Here is a 16,859-nt window from a genome sequence, read left to right as displayed (position 1 = left end):
TAATGAACTCAGTAGAAGGAAACCACAAAGTGATTATGTGATCAGAGTGACCCAGGTGTGTAGTTTGGCAATGTGTTGCAGGGCACCATCTATCCCTGAGGCGCAGGACCTTTCCCGCTCCTCCTCCAATGCCAGCAGCTTTGCCAGCGTCGTGGAGGAGCATGAAGCAGAAGAGGAGTACGACACTGGACTGGTAGGTGGAGTAATTACACATTATCAAGTGCATGCATAAAGGTTACTTCCTCCAAAGCCAAAATAAGTCATCAGCGTCCTAGCATTGATGATCCACAAGTGCTTCCATCAGCATTTATTCCACATTTACTGCAGTGAAAGTATCGCTTTGGTTCTTATCTGTTATTTGCTGTAAGCTGAACAACTGGGGGAAAAAAACCCATGAGAAGGCTTGATGGATATCACTCCATTCTAGTTAGGACATTCTAGCTATTTCTTTCAGATAGACTGTCTGCATTTACAAAGAGACAAAAACAAATGCACAACTGAATAAAACTTTAGTTTTGATTATGCTGCCTTCATCTTATTGTAAGTTATATATCAAACTTACTTTACTCTTCTTCCAGGAAAGTGTGTCGTGTGTTACACCAGTCAAAAAAGATTCATTTGTGTACAGCTCTGGGGTGGAGGACAGTACCAGCCAAGGAAATCTTCCAGGTGAGCTTGGGAGCTCATATTACTGTCTCAGTAATATCCTGAAGTTGTGGTTACCAAAAGGTCAACTGTTTCACATGTCAAGAGTATCTGGGGGAAATATATATAGGGCAGTTGCAAAAATAACACTCTGTTTTTCCTAAGAAATTAATATTAAAGCACCCTTGAGTGATGGAGCTCAGCTTCCCCATATGGAGCTTACCAACAACAACAGCAGTAGGCATGATTTGTACAATTTAGCGAACTCTTCCTAAATGACTCACATTTACTCTGAAAATGTATCCGTTTCCCACATGAAACATACCCCACATTGGGGTTTTTGTATTTATAACAGCTGGCAGCATTATATGCTTGAGTTTATTAACCATGACAGCAACACATCTGTCCCCTTCCTTCCAACAGCTTCACGTCTCCAGCAACAACCGGACGCAGCGAGGACATTAGAACCAAAAGGGACAGACAGCCGGTCAAAGATGGAGCGCACTCAGCAGGAGCACAAATTCTCATCGGTAAGACAAAGTGCTTGGTGCAAGTCATCAAATAACACCGCAATGCTTTCAGAAATTGGTAGAATGATTTAATAAGCGACTTGAGTAAAAGGACCAATATTCCTGCTGGTCATATGAAATTGTTCTGGGAAATTATATTCGCCTGTTTTTGTTCTACTAGTTTCTGATGCTGTACAGAGTACAGTAATACATCTACAGGCGTCTACTTAACATCTGGAAGCATGTTAACTGAATGCATGCTTAAACTAACACTCAAAAGTCTATAACACAGATGTCATTTGTTCTGAAATGATCTAGTAATCAGCCCAAACAGATGACAAACCAGAGAATCACTAAACCCACCATCTTCTCAGAAGAATGGGTGTCTATACAGACTTTGAGCCCCATGCATGTTTAGTTGGATGGATGTATGTTGAGATATTTGACATAATAAGTTGAACTTAGTTTTGCAAGAGGAAAGTTAATTTGTGCAATTAACTTAAGTGTTCATCTTAATTAAGGTGTATTGTTCCTTTTAAATCAAATAAATATAACATGTAAACATAAAGACACTATTCAATAGCATGGCTGAAAACAGAAAGGTGAATCAATGCAAACCAATAAATATTTGCATATTGACTGCACCATGATTTCTCATTCCTTATCTGTATGCAGAACTGTTAGCCACTCTGTCGCCCCATCATTGACATCCATTTTTCAGGTAGGTTATAACGTTGGTACAGCCTAAGGGATAAATTCCCACATTCCTCCATTCCCTTATTACTTCATTTACCTGATGCTTCTTTCTGCCCATTTATGTATTTCTCCTTTTCTCCCCTTTTGTCTAAGCATTCCAATAAGGAGCATCTTTGTCTAAAAGAAGCAAGCCAAGGGCATGTCAACTCCATCAATGCAGAAAAGGAGCAGTTAGAAGCCAGATCAAGCAACTGACAGATCATACTTTTTTTTTTTTTTTTGTTTGACTTGGATCTGCTGCGTGACATGACAGACACCCAGACACCTACCTACCACCATCTCCATGCGAAAACCTCCGTTTTGTTCAGTACAAAGGAAAAGGACCTCTGCACTCATGCAGCATCTCTCAGCTGGCAATGCACAGTACATGTGCCCGCCTTCTCATTCTTCAGGCCAGTAAGCTCCGAAACCTAATTCTTACTGTAAAAACTCAAAGATCGGGATTCAAATGGAGATTTAATCTTGTCACTGAAAGAGTGGTTAAAGAAATCCACACAGCCGGTGTTTGTTCAGCCTGTAAAGAGTTGAACTACAGAAGAAAGCTTTGTTTTTTAATGTCAAACTCACATCCCACTGTGATATTGGTTTGACTTTGATGTATCAGGTGTATGTGGCTGCATCTAAGGCCGCATTTTGTGTTTAAATGTTGATGTATTCTTTTCCGAGTATTCTTCAGTAGATATTTGTTGTGTTTTACAACTTCAGCAAGAGTATGTCATGTTTTAATCAAGGGTACTTTCATGATGCTGTTGCTGGTGGATGTAAAAACTATTATTCACCTTTCTCATTTTTAATTGATGGGTTACATATAAAAGACAAAAACTGTGCCACAGTGAAAAAGAGACCTATTTTAAGAGAAACGTTGACCCTATTGGTTTAGTTTAAGACAAAAGCAGAGCTACTGTAGTGCCCAAACCAGCGACACGCATCATCAAATTTGCAAACTTAAAGCAGTTTGAACTTTTCAAAGATCTTTTTCACACCCCATTTGTTGATGTCTGTGTACAGGTGTGTATACAGCAGTAATGTGTACGGTGTAAATCTGCTTGTCAAAATCCTCTCCTCTGTAAACTGGTGCCATGCTTGACATAAAGGTGTTGTCCTTGTGATTTGTGTTTTACCGAAAAACCAGCCGACATCTCCAGATGCAGTGCACACTGCTAATAGAGAGCCAAATGTCAAAGTTTCCTACTTTGTATGTAAAGTGTAATATATGTATGTGACTTAAACACTACATTTTCAGAGATACTCCTGAACGTTGACCTTTTTGAAAAACCCGATTTGTTGCTGAAAGTAAATTACACTGTGACTCGTCTTGAAGTTGCCTTTATGACTGTCATGTGAGCTGCTTTAAAGAAGGGTTATTTTTAAAGGCACTGTGCTGCTGCCTGATTGCTTGAATGTAAAATGAGGCAGAGATGGATTCATTTGTACATATTTGCTCACAATAGTTGTACTGTGTTGATTCCTGACGACAGTAAACATGAGCAGAGAAGCTTTGTTTTTGTTTTTTTAAGTTAGTTGTGAAGGAAAAAGCTCATATAGGGATGATTTATTTCAGTGACGTGACTGAAGCAGACCTTTGTCTTTTGTGAATTAACGACAGCATTTATAGTTAAAGAGACAAAAAGTTTAAAACACTGGACCAAATGTACTGTTTAATGTACTCATCAAGTTGTTTATAGCATAAATCACTCTCAATACAACACATGCACAGAAAAACATAGACAAATGTAACAGTAACACATATCAGTTACAGCCTTTCAGAATCATTTAAGGAAGATGTATTCAAATCATTTTTCCTCCTGAATCCTTGAGTAGATAAAGCCTGCCCTCGTGTGGCTCTGAGTTATTATAGCACATCACTATGTGGTACCATCATCTATCTGTGCTTGCACTGTATGCTAACCACAACACTGGAAACCAGTCTTCTCTGTGCTTGATTCAAATGATTGTATTGATTCTTGTCAGCTTGCTTAAGCCCTTGTTTAAAAGAAACGTTTGTACATATAGCTTTTTTTGTAAAATAAGCTAACTAAAAAGTTTAATAAAGATGAAAATGCATAAAGTGAATAAAGTTTCATTTCTGCAATAAAAAAAAATAAAAAATCATGTTTGCCATTTAAGTATTTCTGTGTGAGAATGAAGCACATTCAATATAAAATGATTGATAAGAAACTGAAAGGCATTCCTCATTCATGAAGGCAGAGATGATTCTCTGTAAGGCTTTAAGGAAGCTGTTTTCCAAGTTATCTAATACACCAACCTAACCACCACCATCTGCTCCTTTTAAAGTTAAATTCCCCCAAATTTTTATGAAATCCATTCCCAGACTGGATACCAAATACATGTTTTAACATTCTGTAAGTACATCTTTGTATATATGTAGATTTGTTAGTATCATCATTTAGTTAGTCCACCATTGCATCACTGTTAACTGATTCCATTTCGAGGCACATGAAACATAGCATGCATGCCTTACTTACCCTGTTTACAGTGTGTCAGAGCTACATTAAGATACTGCTAATGCAATGTAGTCTGTTCCCACAGCTGTTTTCATCATTCTCTGCATGACATTAGAAAACCGTTGCATTTATCACCAACCACCTTTCTAATTTCTTATTTTGTAAAGCAACATTTGCTGATCATTACAAAATGATGACAATGAAGTGTTTGCTATGGCAATACAATGATTTTCATGATGGGCGTCACCAAATCAACCCGAGCTGAACTCTTTCTATGTCATATCTATATTATTTACATCTCCAGGTTCCACCACTTGAACTCAAAGGGCTCCCTGCGGACATTGGACCCACAGTGGACCTCTCCCAACAGCTGGTGGTAGGATGAATAGTCGTCAATGAACGTGCAGTTGAGGCCCAGGCCTTCCATTAGAGAGCACATCTCAGCCTCGAGTGCACATCGTCCATTCACTTTGGGGCCAAAGGGCTTTGGGATACCAAGGTTTTTCCCCAAAACAATCATGTTCACCTGGAAACAAATATAGCAAATAGTTCTTCTGTCAGCCCAAAGATTTATTTACATCTTTTTTCAACTAGCAGGAGCTTTGATGCCTAATAAAATATAATGTACAATTTACCATGTCGGGGTAGTAAGCTACTGCTCTATACTCCTTTTCATCCTCCACTAGTTTGAAGAGGATTGGCAGATCAATGATGTCTTCATCGTCTAAGCCTAGTTCCCTCTTCAACACATCCCGGTTCCAGTCGATGCAGCTCTGGAAATAAAATAATGATAATATATGCCTCTAAAATTCTCATTTTGCTTGTTAAATTACTGTGCTCAAAATATAAAACATTTTACCATAGTGGTTCATATGGTAGTTTTGGTTTACGTACCACCAAAATCTACCCAAATACAAATGTACCCAATAGTATGTGAATATCAGCCCTAATATGCAGGTTAAGATCATTTAGCCACATTAACTGCAAACATTTCTCTAAAAGAAAAATCATGCATACATCCATGCATGTGTCTTTGACGAAGCACTTGTCGCTAAACACGGGATCACACTGCACACCTCAGTGACTTTAGGGTGGCTTGGTCATAGGAGGCTATTTTTACACTAAGTCAGTTTAACAAATGTCTGGCCAGTGTTGTCACGGAGTGCAAATATCTATGAGAAGGAACAGCATGTGTAGAAGTATGCTACATAGGTTCATAGGCTGTAGAGTACTCATGCACACAGTAAAAATTAAACTTAGGAATTAAAGGACAAACGGCTTCTGAGAAAAACAAAAAAACTTTTTGTTTGGACCTTTAAAAGTTGTAATGACAAAGGGGCTCAGAAGAGTAACTCGAGCAATGCCAAATGCATGCTAGGGTGGGGTAGAGTACAATGCAATTGGACTCTAAAGCAGCTGAAATATCTTAAATGATGAATCCTTCTTTACTAATGCTGCCTGAAACCAACAGTAAAGCTTGTTGGAAAGATAATAATGTTGTGGGGCTGGTGGCCATGAATTAGTGCTGATAAAAAAAATTCCTAATGTACAGCATCCTGGCATTGCCCATTCCAATACCTTTGGCAAGAATTGAAATGCTGACTGCGTGCCAGCCGCTCTCACTCAAAAACAGTTGTGCTTTCACTAATGCCATTGTGGGTGAATGGGAGCAAATCCCGCAACGAGGTTCTAAAATCCAGTGAAAAGCCTTCCTAGAGAGTAGAGGCTGTCATAGCACCATATTAATGCTCGTTGCCAGAATGTGACATTCAGCAGTTAGATGTGTTATCTTTGTTTACATACTTGTGTCTTCGTGCCTGAACTAGCATACCATATTCTTTTCTGGTCTTCTTTCTTTTCATCTTCTTTCTATTTCTACAATCTCACTCACCTGTACATAGTTATTTTCAGCTTGGAGTTTTTCATCCTTAAGGATTTCATCCAGTGTTATTTGTTCTGCATTTGTCAACCCTGTTTGGGAACATCATTCAGAGTGAGTGATAAGGCTTGGTGCCATGATGAATTTGTGCATTGCTAAGATGCCCTTGCATATATTCTGCAGAGGTTGCAGATAAACGCTGGCCTACCATCAAACAACGTGGCTTGTCCGTGTCCACTGCTCTGTAGGCCTCTGAATAGTTTGTAACCTGCGTCTGGGCTGGACAACAGCAGTCGGAAGCCCTGCGAACAGACAAACAAGAGACAAAGATAACAGTGAAGCTCTCATATCCTAAAACCTTATATAATTCCACAATGTACAAAGCAGCAAGTCACTATCAAGCAGATGCAGCACCAGATTCACTTCAGTAGAAAATTTTATTTACCTTTCTGTCAGGTGCAGGAACGAAAGTCATGAATTCATCCACGTGGCCAACAAGGAGCCAGTCAGAGAACAAGGCAATGGGCTCCTGAACCTTCTGAGCCCACAAAAAGTCTTGAACTACTTTGGTCATATTTCGTCCTTTAGTTGCCCTATAAGAAATAAAAAGGTTTCACTTTGCAAAAGTCATCTGTAACATTTCTGCTCTTGGTACATTTGCTTATAAGTCAAGAATTGATCTTTGAATTTTTTAGAAACTCACGTAGGGAAGGCAACCCCAATGATGATTCTTCCCAGGGGGTATTTTTTTCCATTTACTGTGACAGGAGGACTGACCTCCAGATTGCCAAACGAATCTAAACTGCTCACATGTTCATCTAGGGCCACCCTTGTCACATAGCCAAAGTCGGGACCCTAGACAAAGTAAATAATTGTTTGTGTTTTTTTATAAATCGGCGTAAGTAATGTAATTTTCTGCTTTGAGCCTATAATTTGATTAACAAAACCAAATGTGAATAATATACAATCAAAGCTTTTAATGACATCAACAGTAAAAACTTATTATAAGCTTTTCTCCTACAAGCAGCTCATCATATGGAAAGTTTGCTAGCTCGCCATCTCTCGGGGAATCCAGAACAACAGGAAAACGATGATGAGGTGAATCGATGTAACCAAATTCCAGTTCATCCTGAAAAATAGAAAATATATGTTATATTTATGCTGTCCTCTTGGCTTAGTTGATTAGAGAATTTTTTTTCTTCGTGTGAATGAATAGATATGTACGTGTTTGCAAATGTTTTTTGTGGTTTTCCGTTTTGCAGTGTGGTTGTTGTGAAACCAGTTGCTATTGTGTAATTTTTCAAAGAAACACTTTTCGTGGTTTTCGTGTTAATGTTCGTCTTATTTACTGTTCCCGTTTACTTGGAGTTATAAAACCACAATGTTACCATCATTAAAACTCATAACCCTTCCTTGTTTAAAAAAAAAATGGCTTACCTGCATCCAGCGGTCACCTCTGTTTACATATTCATGACAAATGTTCAGCTTGTACCCACTCTTCGCAACAAGGTTCCTCATTCCTTTCAGGAACTGGTAGTTATCAGATGTGCTAACAAAGAAACAGTCAAGCAGTTTTTAGATTGTGCCACAACATAAGTAACATATTTTAATTTATTTTAGTGAGAGCTTTAAAAACAATTTAAAAATTAAATTGTAAAACAACAAATGTCTGTGAAAGCAGTATTTGCAGTATTTACACAGACAAACAGGTTTGGCTTTCTTGGAAAGAAGGCAAGCTAAGGGGAATGTGTGACAGCAACAACAGCTGTCACCATCATGCTCATTATTCATGAGTCTACACTAACCTGCAGACAAACACCTCTACAGGTCGAAGCGTGTTGGGTGTCATGATCCATGGTGCGACTTTAAACACAACTTTGTCAGTAAAAATCGGCGTCTCGGGGAGACCCTGTTGAAACATGCGAGAGGCTGTTGAGTACTGCCGGTTATACTCCATTCTATGTTTGTAATGCAACATTAAAAAATGGATTCAAAAACTTCATGTTAACTGGAGTCACAAAATGTATCCGCTACAGTTATGCTGTAGTTAAGGGTGTAAAGAAAGAAGGTGATTAAATAAAGCAGTGTTACACTGTAACGCTATACTCTGGATCTTACATCCGAGATTGGTTCTAATAGACTGAGGTTGATGGTGACGAGTCCATTGAAGTCTTTGTCAGGAAACCTCAGGCCCTCCACATAAAAGTTCATCTCTGCCACACCTCCAAGGTAAGGCACTTCCTTGGACAGCACATCACTGCTCAGCACCAGTGGATAGTCTTTCACAAAGAGATTGTAAAGTTTCTGCGCTGAAGTAAGAATGACAGAAAACAGGTTAAATACTTAGGCGGTTAACTTAGAAACAAAAAGAAAAAAAGAATGTGTTCAAAACATGCTTTTACAGATCAGGTGACATGCACATCAGATCAAATGTTCCGGGGCTTTTCTTTATACCCACTTCTTTACTCACATAGGCCACTATTTGACACTTCAGTGGATCGGTTTCTGAAGACTCGAACACTCTCTGCATCTCCCTGAGAGATGTGCATGGTTAGTTTGTAGCCCTCTGGGAGTTTACCCGGGCCTTTGGTCCGCAGCACCATGACAGACATGTCCTTTAGATCTGTACATCCATAAAAATTATTAATGCCGTTGGCACCATAGAATTTTTTCCCCATCTCAGGTGTTGTGCCTGGTATCTGCTGTAGTCACTGACTTACAGTAGGGGCTTTGATCCCGCGCTATAGTGCAATTTGGTACCTTCCATATCTGTACTAGTTACTCCTTCAGTGCTGAAGAGACTTTTTTTAACTGCTCCACATGCTGCAGACGTCAGTCAGCATGTGGTAGTGTTTCTGGTAACTGTACACCTTTACACATAACGCCTGACCAGCATATACTATCAAATTTCAGCTCTACTGGATTTTATCTCTACCCTTGTGAGTCTTTGTCTCTCACAAGACAATTCTTTATCAGACTGATTTACCATATCACCATTTGAATCTGCTTAGTACAGACAATAAGAATGGCTTTTCTAATGCTAGGGAAAGTTCAAAAAAAACTTGTGGTACAGAAAACAAATGAAAAAATAGAGTATTTATTGGTGAAAACTGAAACTGCACTGAAAGTGGTTTACCAGACACTTTATAAATGCTTTTGTCCTCGCTGTCTGGTGTCTTCTTGTAGGTCTTTTCTGAGTCACAGTTGACCAAAAGGATGGCCCCATGCCCATTAGGACCCCATTTCCAAGAACCCTAAAATATTTTCAAAAAAATGAAAATGTGAATTTTGTGACTTAAAGACTTCAGCAAAATCTCCTGAAAATAACTGCAAGCTGAATAAGCATGTTTGCATCTTGCCTTTACTGACATACAATGGAAATGTGATATTGTGTTGAAGTAGTTCTGTCATGTAAAGCTGAAACATTTTAGGTCACCTTTTTAGGGTTGTTTTTCTCCACGATGCCATCTCTATCAGCATCGACATCCAGTGAGAGCTCTGCATAACAGAAAGCTTGTTGATCACACACACCGCTTTTCCAGATACAGGCTCAGATCGCAGTACAGCTATTGTTTTGTTTTTTCATATCACAATCATCATGATATGAAACTCTGGTGAATCGTACATCATGTTTGGATTGTAATGAGCAATAAAATGTACTATTTTACAGACAAAACAACAAGTTCTTAGTAAAATGCATGTTGCGTCATTATAATTTAACTTACCAACAGCTGTCAGATGCACAACTGCTCTCCCTAAGACCTCTTTATTCGCCCCATAGTACTGGACCGACAGCTTTTAAAATAAAAGACATAAGCTGATGATGTGCAGAAATTTAACAGGTATTGGTTTTATATTGTTTGATTGTGAGTTGTCCATTGTAAAGCAAATAGGAGTGAGCCCTGGTAATTTCAACAGCTACAATTCAATCATTAACTAAAGTACAAATCCTGACAGGAGTTCGGTTTGACAGTATTTTTACCCACAGGTGCAGGAAAACTGAGCAAAAAAATGACTTAATCTGACTAACAGTAAATCTTTTTTGACAGTTAACATGAACTTGAATCGTGCTCTTGATAGAAGAAATGCTGAAATCAAGAAATGTGACATACTGACTTGTGACATCAGCAATGTCATGCAATTACACAGTTTCCTTTGGGATTAATAGAGTATTCTGATTCAGATTCAATTTTGTGCTACTATACCTTGCTATCATTTTCATGTTGACTGGCATGGTCCCTGCTGATGAGCAGGACTGAGTTTTCAGTGAGAGGGATGGGAGAGAGGCGGGATGTGTCCCGAGGAGTGGGGCTGATGCTGTACTGAACATTGGCAGTGCCTTTCACGGAGAAGAACTTGGAGGTGGGAGGGGCACTCCTGAGAACCAGAAAAAAAAGCACAATTTGATGACAGGTGTTTTATACAACACAAACATATTGTATTAAACATGAGGTCCACTTCAAAAAGCGCATATTTTTTCTCCATGTACATATGAGGAAGTGCTCTGACGTACACAGACAAGCCACAAGCTTTAGTCACAGTGATATCGGTCTGCTTAGAAACTGACCTGATAAACTGAACAAGTCATATTCTTGTCATTTCTGTAGCTGTTCGTGCTTTTTACACTATTTTTTCTTGAGGCACTAGGAACATGATAATCTTGTATCATACTAGGTTGCAGAGGGTTTTTTTTAACCCATGTGTCATCTGTTTGTTTAGCAATAGGCGCCATTGAAACAACTGAAAGAGTTGGTCTGGCAAAGCTGAGACCACAACGTAGACAACTTGACGTGGCACAAATGCTGATGTCTTTACAGCAAAAACTTCTTGAAGGTGACATTTACTGAATGGTTTAATAATGCTCTATAACACGATGATGGTTGTAGTAGACATAATTTATTGACTTTGCACTACATAAACTGGCAGCTAGAATATGTCAGAATTCTATTGTTTAACCTGAAGGATGATATTTGTGTGCAGTTCCTGGTGGTGGCAAATCTAATAGTCTTTTGTTTGTGGAAAGAATTAACAGTGTTTCATTGTTGCTGTTAACAGGAGAGACTTTGTTTTCCAAAGAAATGTATGGTGTACATTCTGCCAAATGCCAGCCTACATAACAGAGAGACAAGGGATTACTGACTCGGCAGAGTGGGAGACTGGAATATGGACGGGACCACCTGGGCCTCAAAGGGGTTTTAGAATATCCAAAAACACTTTCTATCGAGAATTATTTTGATTTTAACACTTTAACTTTAACACTAATTTCTTTTCATTCAGTCCCTACGTAGAGAACACTGACAGAGATACTGGAGACTGTGATTCCAACATGCGATTTAAATGTTAATCACCAAGACAGCTCTTGTTTTGTGTACAAATGAATAATGAACTTCAGATGAGTTTTCTAATTCCTGAAATAATGTTTTTGACCAATCATGGCTAACCAACAGTACTACTCTTTTAATGGAGAAGAGAAAGTCTTTTGGCTGTTTGATCCATCACAACCACATACACTGCCAATAAAAGGTAATGAATAATAACACATGCATTTGATTTATATTATCAATATTGTTTGTAAAAAGGATCTGAGTGGACCACACCTGGATGTGGAAAACAGCTTGCTCTCTGGCCACCCAGCTTTAAAATAAAATCATGACCTCTTTTGGCCAGCAGTCCCTGACTTAATGATGTTATTAAAATAGGGATAAAATAGGACTAATAATTTAAAGTATAACATACATTATATGGACCACACAGTATTGTGCCGAGCCTCTTAAACTTTGAATGCAGGTATTTTAGTCCCATTGCCACAGGTGTATAAAATCAAGGATCTAGCAATGCAATCCGCCTTTACCAACATTTGTTAAATAATGGGTCGTAGAAGAGCACTGGTACTATAATAGCATGTAAATTCTCTGTAAAATCTCTTCCCTTTTAGATAATCCAGGAGCAGCTGCACCGTTGCAAATTGGACGGTTCAGTTACTACACAAACTTGGCCACGACGCTACCAAACAGGGCCGCAGGGTGCCAAGACCTATATTACCTGGAAGTCTTCAACGCTCTGCTGACTCAGTAAATACTTCCAAACCTCCTCTGGTATTAACATCAGTACAAAAACTATGTGCCGGGAGCTTAATGGGGACACATGCCCGAGCAGCTTCTGCAGGTGTAATATTTAAGTGTCCCAATACTTAGGAACACTTCTGCCCCAACATAGTGTATACTGCTACTATTCAAAAACACAACCGATAGTATGCCAAAGGTATCATAAAATAGAATCAACATTTCACTAAATATTTTAGCAAATAATTAACTTCTCGAACACAGAATACTGCACGGATGTTCTGTTAAATTAAAAAAAAAAAAACAACATCGCCAAACCAACGCTTGTGAAGCGTGCGTATTTTTAATGACAGTGAAAATACAATCTGCACACAGGATACATAAACATATGGACAATCGGCTACGATATTTGATAGAACATTAATATTACCACAAAGCAACGCGTTTGCTTATCAACCCCTAAGCAAGACATTTCACATAACTCAGGTGAGCTTTTTGGCGAAGAATGTATTATAGCGGTTTGAGCAAGACCTACCTGTTCAGGTTGACGTTTAGCTCCGAGCCAACTACGTATAATACCGTCGTAGTTTTGCCGTAATCTATTCTGAGCGTGCGGGGATGGATCATGACTGTCGTCTTCTCGCACTGTTAGACAGAGACTGACCACAAACGTCCAGCGATTGCTGCGACAGTACAGAGAAGTGAAAGCGCAAACTTCTAAAATGTTTCAGACCAGCGCGACAACTCATCATAAAAGCTGCAGGTACGTTGCTAGGCTTAGGCTTTGTGCGGTGATTGGTCAGTCAAATTCCACTCCGCCCCCTCCAGTGGCCACTTATCCTATGGCAGTTCTTTATTCTTATCTATTGATCTTTCTATTTACCGAGATCTTCTGGAGGAAAGTGGGCTCTGTGCACATTTCAACTATTAATAATTGAATAGACTGATTTTATATAGTTAACTACTTTTCCTGAGAATTCAAAGCGCTTTATACAGCTTGCCTCATTCACCCATTCATTAAAAGCACTTTTATCCATGCTTTTTCTACATAAGAGGTTTCTCTACATTCACACGCATTCACACTCCGACGGATACATCGGACCAATTTGGGATTAATATCTTGCACATGATATTTAGCATGCACACTGGAGAAGCCAAGGATCGACCCACCAACTTTAGTAGTAGATGACCTCATAAGCTATAGCCAACCCAGTACGAACAGGTGACTTGTATTTTTTTCTGTATTTACTTTAGGTTTTTACAGACACATTGTGACAACTGACACCAACCAGCGCACCCACCCACTGCACCATAGAGCCGCACCCTTCGAGATCTCTCAGCAGTATGCACTGAACAGTCACTTGAAAGTTTTCTACGTGATGTTCTCGCCACTGTTACCAACATTATAACGTGCATATAGAGCTGAGTATGTGTGTTTAGAGTCATGTTAGTGTTTCACCTTACCTGTTCACCTTTGCTGTCAAAGAGGTTCCAACAACGTAGACAAGTTGCTGCGTTTTTTGTGTGTCTAGACGACATGTAAGTTGATTACTACCCGTGGTAACTTTTCCTTTCCTTATTTAAGAAAGTAGGTATATGTGGAGGGACATTGGTTTGGTAAACGTCTTGAAACATGGTTGACGGCTGTTTGCCTCCTGTGAAGAGTAGTAGGTGTGTGCAGATGTACTAGTATCTGAAAAGCCTAAGTAGCTTATGTAATTTGCAGTAGGAGGGACAAGCTTACAAGCCTTCCCATCTTTAAAATAATTTGCCAAAACCTGTTAATTAAAATCTTCAGAGGAGTTGTGCAACTTATGATTGGTTGAGGCCAATGGAAGTTTTTGTTCCACACCACAGACATTGCTGTATATTGCAAAGGCATGGCCAACCTGCTAGGGCATGTCATAGGTTCAAGGACTGTATTGTACTGTGTGTCTGTATGTACAATCATTTTGTTGGTGTTTGTGGGAATAAATAAGTAGCCCTTGAAAACTAGGTTGCAGAATAAGGGCCAGGTTCTGTTTGCTGTCACCATCCGGGTGTTTGGAGGTTAATGGTTAATCTGCATTTAACACTGGATACTGTGTTTCCTCTTAAAAGGAAAGTAAAAAAAATCAGAAAGCTTTGACTCTCTGATATGAATCGCAAACACACACCTTAAAGCAGATAACCTGTAAGCTGGAGAGGAAATTGTGATGCACTAAAGATTTTCATTCGATTTATAAAAGCAGTTTTCTGTTCTATAAAAAAAAGTGCAGATTTCTACAAGGGTGTTCAAAAAAGTCTCACCATTAGTTAACGCAGTCACTTCAAATATGATAAGTTTATCTCTATTAATGGGGTACACAAAAGCTGTAATTACACAACAACATGAAAAGCTTTTACTTGATCCAGTTGTCTTAGCTAATTATAACCCAATCTCCAACCTTCTTGTTATGTTAAAAAAAAAATCTTGTGGCGCGGCTGCCCCTCTGTTAGTCTTCCTTGGTCTCTTGTGTTCTGGGGGCCTCTAGGGTGTCTGGAGTTTTGATCTCCTCCATACCTGCTTCATGCCCTGGAGGACGGGGCTGTGGCCCCCCCACACCCTCTAGCAGATCATTACATGAAGGAACCTTTTAAAAAAACAAGCGCATCCATGCTCACAGGTGTACACACGGGTGCTCACACCCACAAACAACACCCTTTTTGGCTCCTACCTCAAAGCACACTGTGTTCTGTTGATCTTATGTGCTGCACAATAATGTTTAATATTTAATATTTACTGTCATATTCAAGGTTCAAGGTTCAAGGTTCAAGGTTCTTTATTTGTCACATGCATAGTTATACAAGTATAACACACAGTGAAATGTAGCCTGACACGCTCCTCGACATGTGCAAAAAAATTGGGGGGGGTGTAGAGGAAAAACATTATATATATATATATATATATATATATATATATATATATATATATGTAGTATATACATTGGGTGAATGTGCAGTAGTAGCAGCAAGCAGGTGAATTCTGTACATTAATATGAATAGACATCTGACTATTCCCATATATCATTGTGATGTTGTTTATTCTATTACTCTTGTTCTCTTCTGCTTGTTTTCTCCTTTTTCTTTCTCAACAGGTGATCCAGGTGATCGATATATGCATTTTTTTTCTTTTTTTCTTTTTTTTTCCTGCCCGTTCTGTTGGTTTTTGTTTTTTGCCCTTCTCCCTCGTCCCTCTTCTCAGCTGTTTCTCTTTCCCTCTTTCTTTCTCCCCTTCTTTGCTCCAGTCAAGTCTGTCCCGTATTCAGCAAGTGAAAATAAAATAAACAATAAAAGGTGAATCAAATGGACCATTATGGCAAGGCTGGGATGGTCAATTTGGTAAAGTAAATCCGTTGGGCATCTTTCTTTGCCTTTAGACAATAATTCTGATGGCAAAAGAGCCAAACGGGACAGGCAAAAAAATAAATAAATAAATATAAAAAAAATTAAAAAAATAAAAAAAAATCTTGAAATCAATGTTATCAATGAGCAAACTGATCATTTACAGTGGAATCGTTTATTTGAAGAGTTTCAGTCAGGATTTACAGTCAATTTCTATCATAGAATATAAACTGTCATGTAACTGAAACAGAATAGGAACAGATCCCTCTGTAGAGCTACTTGTAGGACATTTTACTGTACTATTCATCACTGATAGAGGATAACATTTCTATCATAGAATAGAAACAGCACTAGTTAAGATTATAAATGACCTGCTTATGGCCACTGGCAGTGGACCTAGCTCTGTGCTTGTCCCATTAGACCTCATTCTATACTGCTCATCATAACATTTTAATACAGAGATTGAAAACATTCTTAGTATTAAAGTCAATGTACTCCAATGGTTTGAATGGTATCTACCTGAAAAGTTCCAGTTTGTGCATGTAAAGTAAAGTTAGTCATGGAGTTCCACTGGCTTCAATGCTGGGGCCAATAATTTTTACATTATGCATGCTTCCCATATTAATATAAACTACTGCACTCTTTTTTTATTACAGATGATGCCCTGATATCCAGGTATATCTGTCTATGAAGCCATAAATCAATTAGCTAAACTAGTGTCATGTCTTAAAGATGTAAAGATGTAAAGGCCTGGATGTAATTTTCATCTGCTAAATTCAGACAGAACTGAGGCTGTCATGGTTGGCCCTAAAAATATGATGTCTAACAGGATAATCTGGATAGCAGTATCTTGGCCTCCAGTAAGACTGTGGGGAATCTTGAAGTCATTTTTGATAAGGATATGTTAATGTGCACATTAAACAGACATTAAGGACAGCCTTCTTTAATCTGTGCAGTATCTCTGAAACATCCTGTCTTAAAGTGAGACTGAAAACCTAATACATGCATTCATTACTTCTAGGCCAGAGTTTTGTAAACCATTATTATTAGTTGTCCCCAAAGTTCCCTGAATAGCCTCTAGGTAACTAAAAATGTTGCAGCTAGAATGCAAACAAGAATGAGTAAGAGAGATCATAATTTTCCCATATTAAATTTAAAATCCCTCTCCTCACATTCAGTA

The 16,859-nt window shown here is 38.7% G+C and overlaps 2 protein-coding genes across 14 annotated transcripts in view; one reads left to right on the top strand and one right to left on the bottom strand.

Annotated features, from left to right (window-relative positions):
• Positions 1-2,792, top strand: part of rap1gapb (RAP1 GTPase activating protein b) — a 103,798-nt gene extending 101,006 nt beyond the window's left edge. For 12 of the 13 annotated variants that reach the window (XM_040006176.1, XM_040006168.1, XM_040006205.1 and 9 more), the window contains 5 exons: positions 64-193; positions 579-669; positions 1,066-1,175; positions 1,830-1,875; positions 2,004-2,792. In XM_040006176.1, coding sequence (XP_039862110.1) covers positions 64-193; positions 579-669; positions 1,066-1,175; positions 1,830-1,838 — 340 coding nt within the window. In that variant the 3' untranslated portion in view covers positions 1,839-1,875; positions 2,004-2,792. The remainder of the gene's footprint in view (positions 1-63; positions 194-578; positions 670-1,065; positions 1,176-1,829; positions 1,876-2,003) is intronic. The other variant, XM_040006152.1, reaches the window with a different exon arrangement.
• Positions 2,793-3,379: 587 nt separating this feature from the next.
• On the bottom strand, positions 3,380-13,071 carry padi2 (peptidyl arginine deiminase, type II). Its single transcript, XM_040006216.1, has 16 exons — positions 12,852-13,071; positions 10,460-10,631; positions 9,980-10,049; positions 9,691-9,752; positions 9,391-9,508; positions 8,725-8,877; positions 8,373-8,563; positions 8,060-8,163; positions 7,692-7,803; positions 7,276-7,383; positions 6,958-7,109; positions 6,700-6,847; positions 6,463-6,556; positions 6,267-6,346; positions 5,011-5,148; positions 3,380-4,901 (listed from the first exon to the last, which is right to left on the bottom strand). The coding sequence occupies exons 1-16, from the start codon at positions 12,941-12,943 to the stop codon at positions 4,668-4,670; spliced, it is 2,028 nt and encodes a 675-aa protein (XP_039862150.1). The 5' UTR covers positions 12,944-13,071; the 3' UTR covers positions 3,380-4,667.
• Between the last annotated feature and the right edge of the window lie 3,788 nt (positions 13,072-16,859).

Source organism: Simochromis diagramma, unplaced genomic scaffold (assembly GCF_900408965.1).
Source record: "Simochromis diagramma unplaced genomic scaffold, fSimDia1.1 OVJJ01000320.1, whole genome shotgun sequence".
NCBI lineage: Eukaryota > Metazoa > Chordata > Actinopteri > Cichliformes > Cichlidae > Simochromis > Simochromis diagramma.
The sequence above is the reverse complement of the archived record's forward strand: the minus strand, read 5'-3'. Positions and strand labels throughout refer to the sequence as shown.

Excerpts from the sequence above, each read along its gene's own strand:
- padi2 (XM_040006216.1), bottom strand. The coding sequence starts at position 12,943 with ATGATCCATCCCCGCACGCTCAGAATAGATTACGGCAAAACTACGACG. Across the intron at positions 8,164-8,372 it reads TATTAGAACCAATCTCGGAT|GGTCTCCCCGAGACGCCGAT; the intron begins GTAAGATCCAGA and ends ATGTTTCAACAG. Across the intron at positions 7,110-7,275 it reads TTCCATATGATGAGCTGCTT|GGTCCCGACTTTGGCTATGT; the intron begins GTAGGAGAAAAG and ends TACTTTGTCTAG.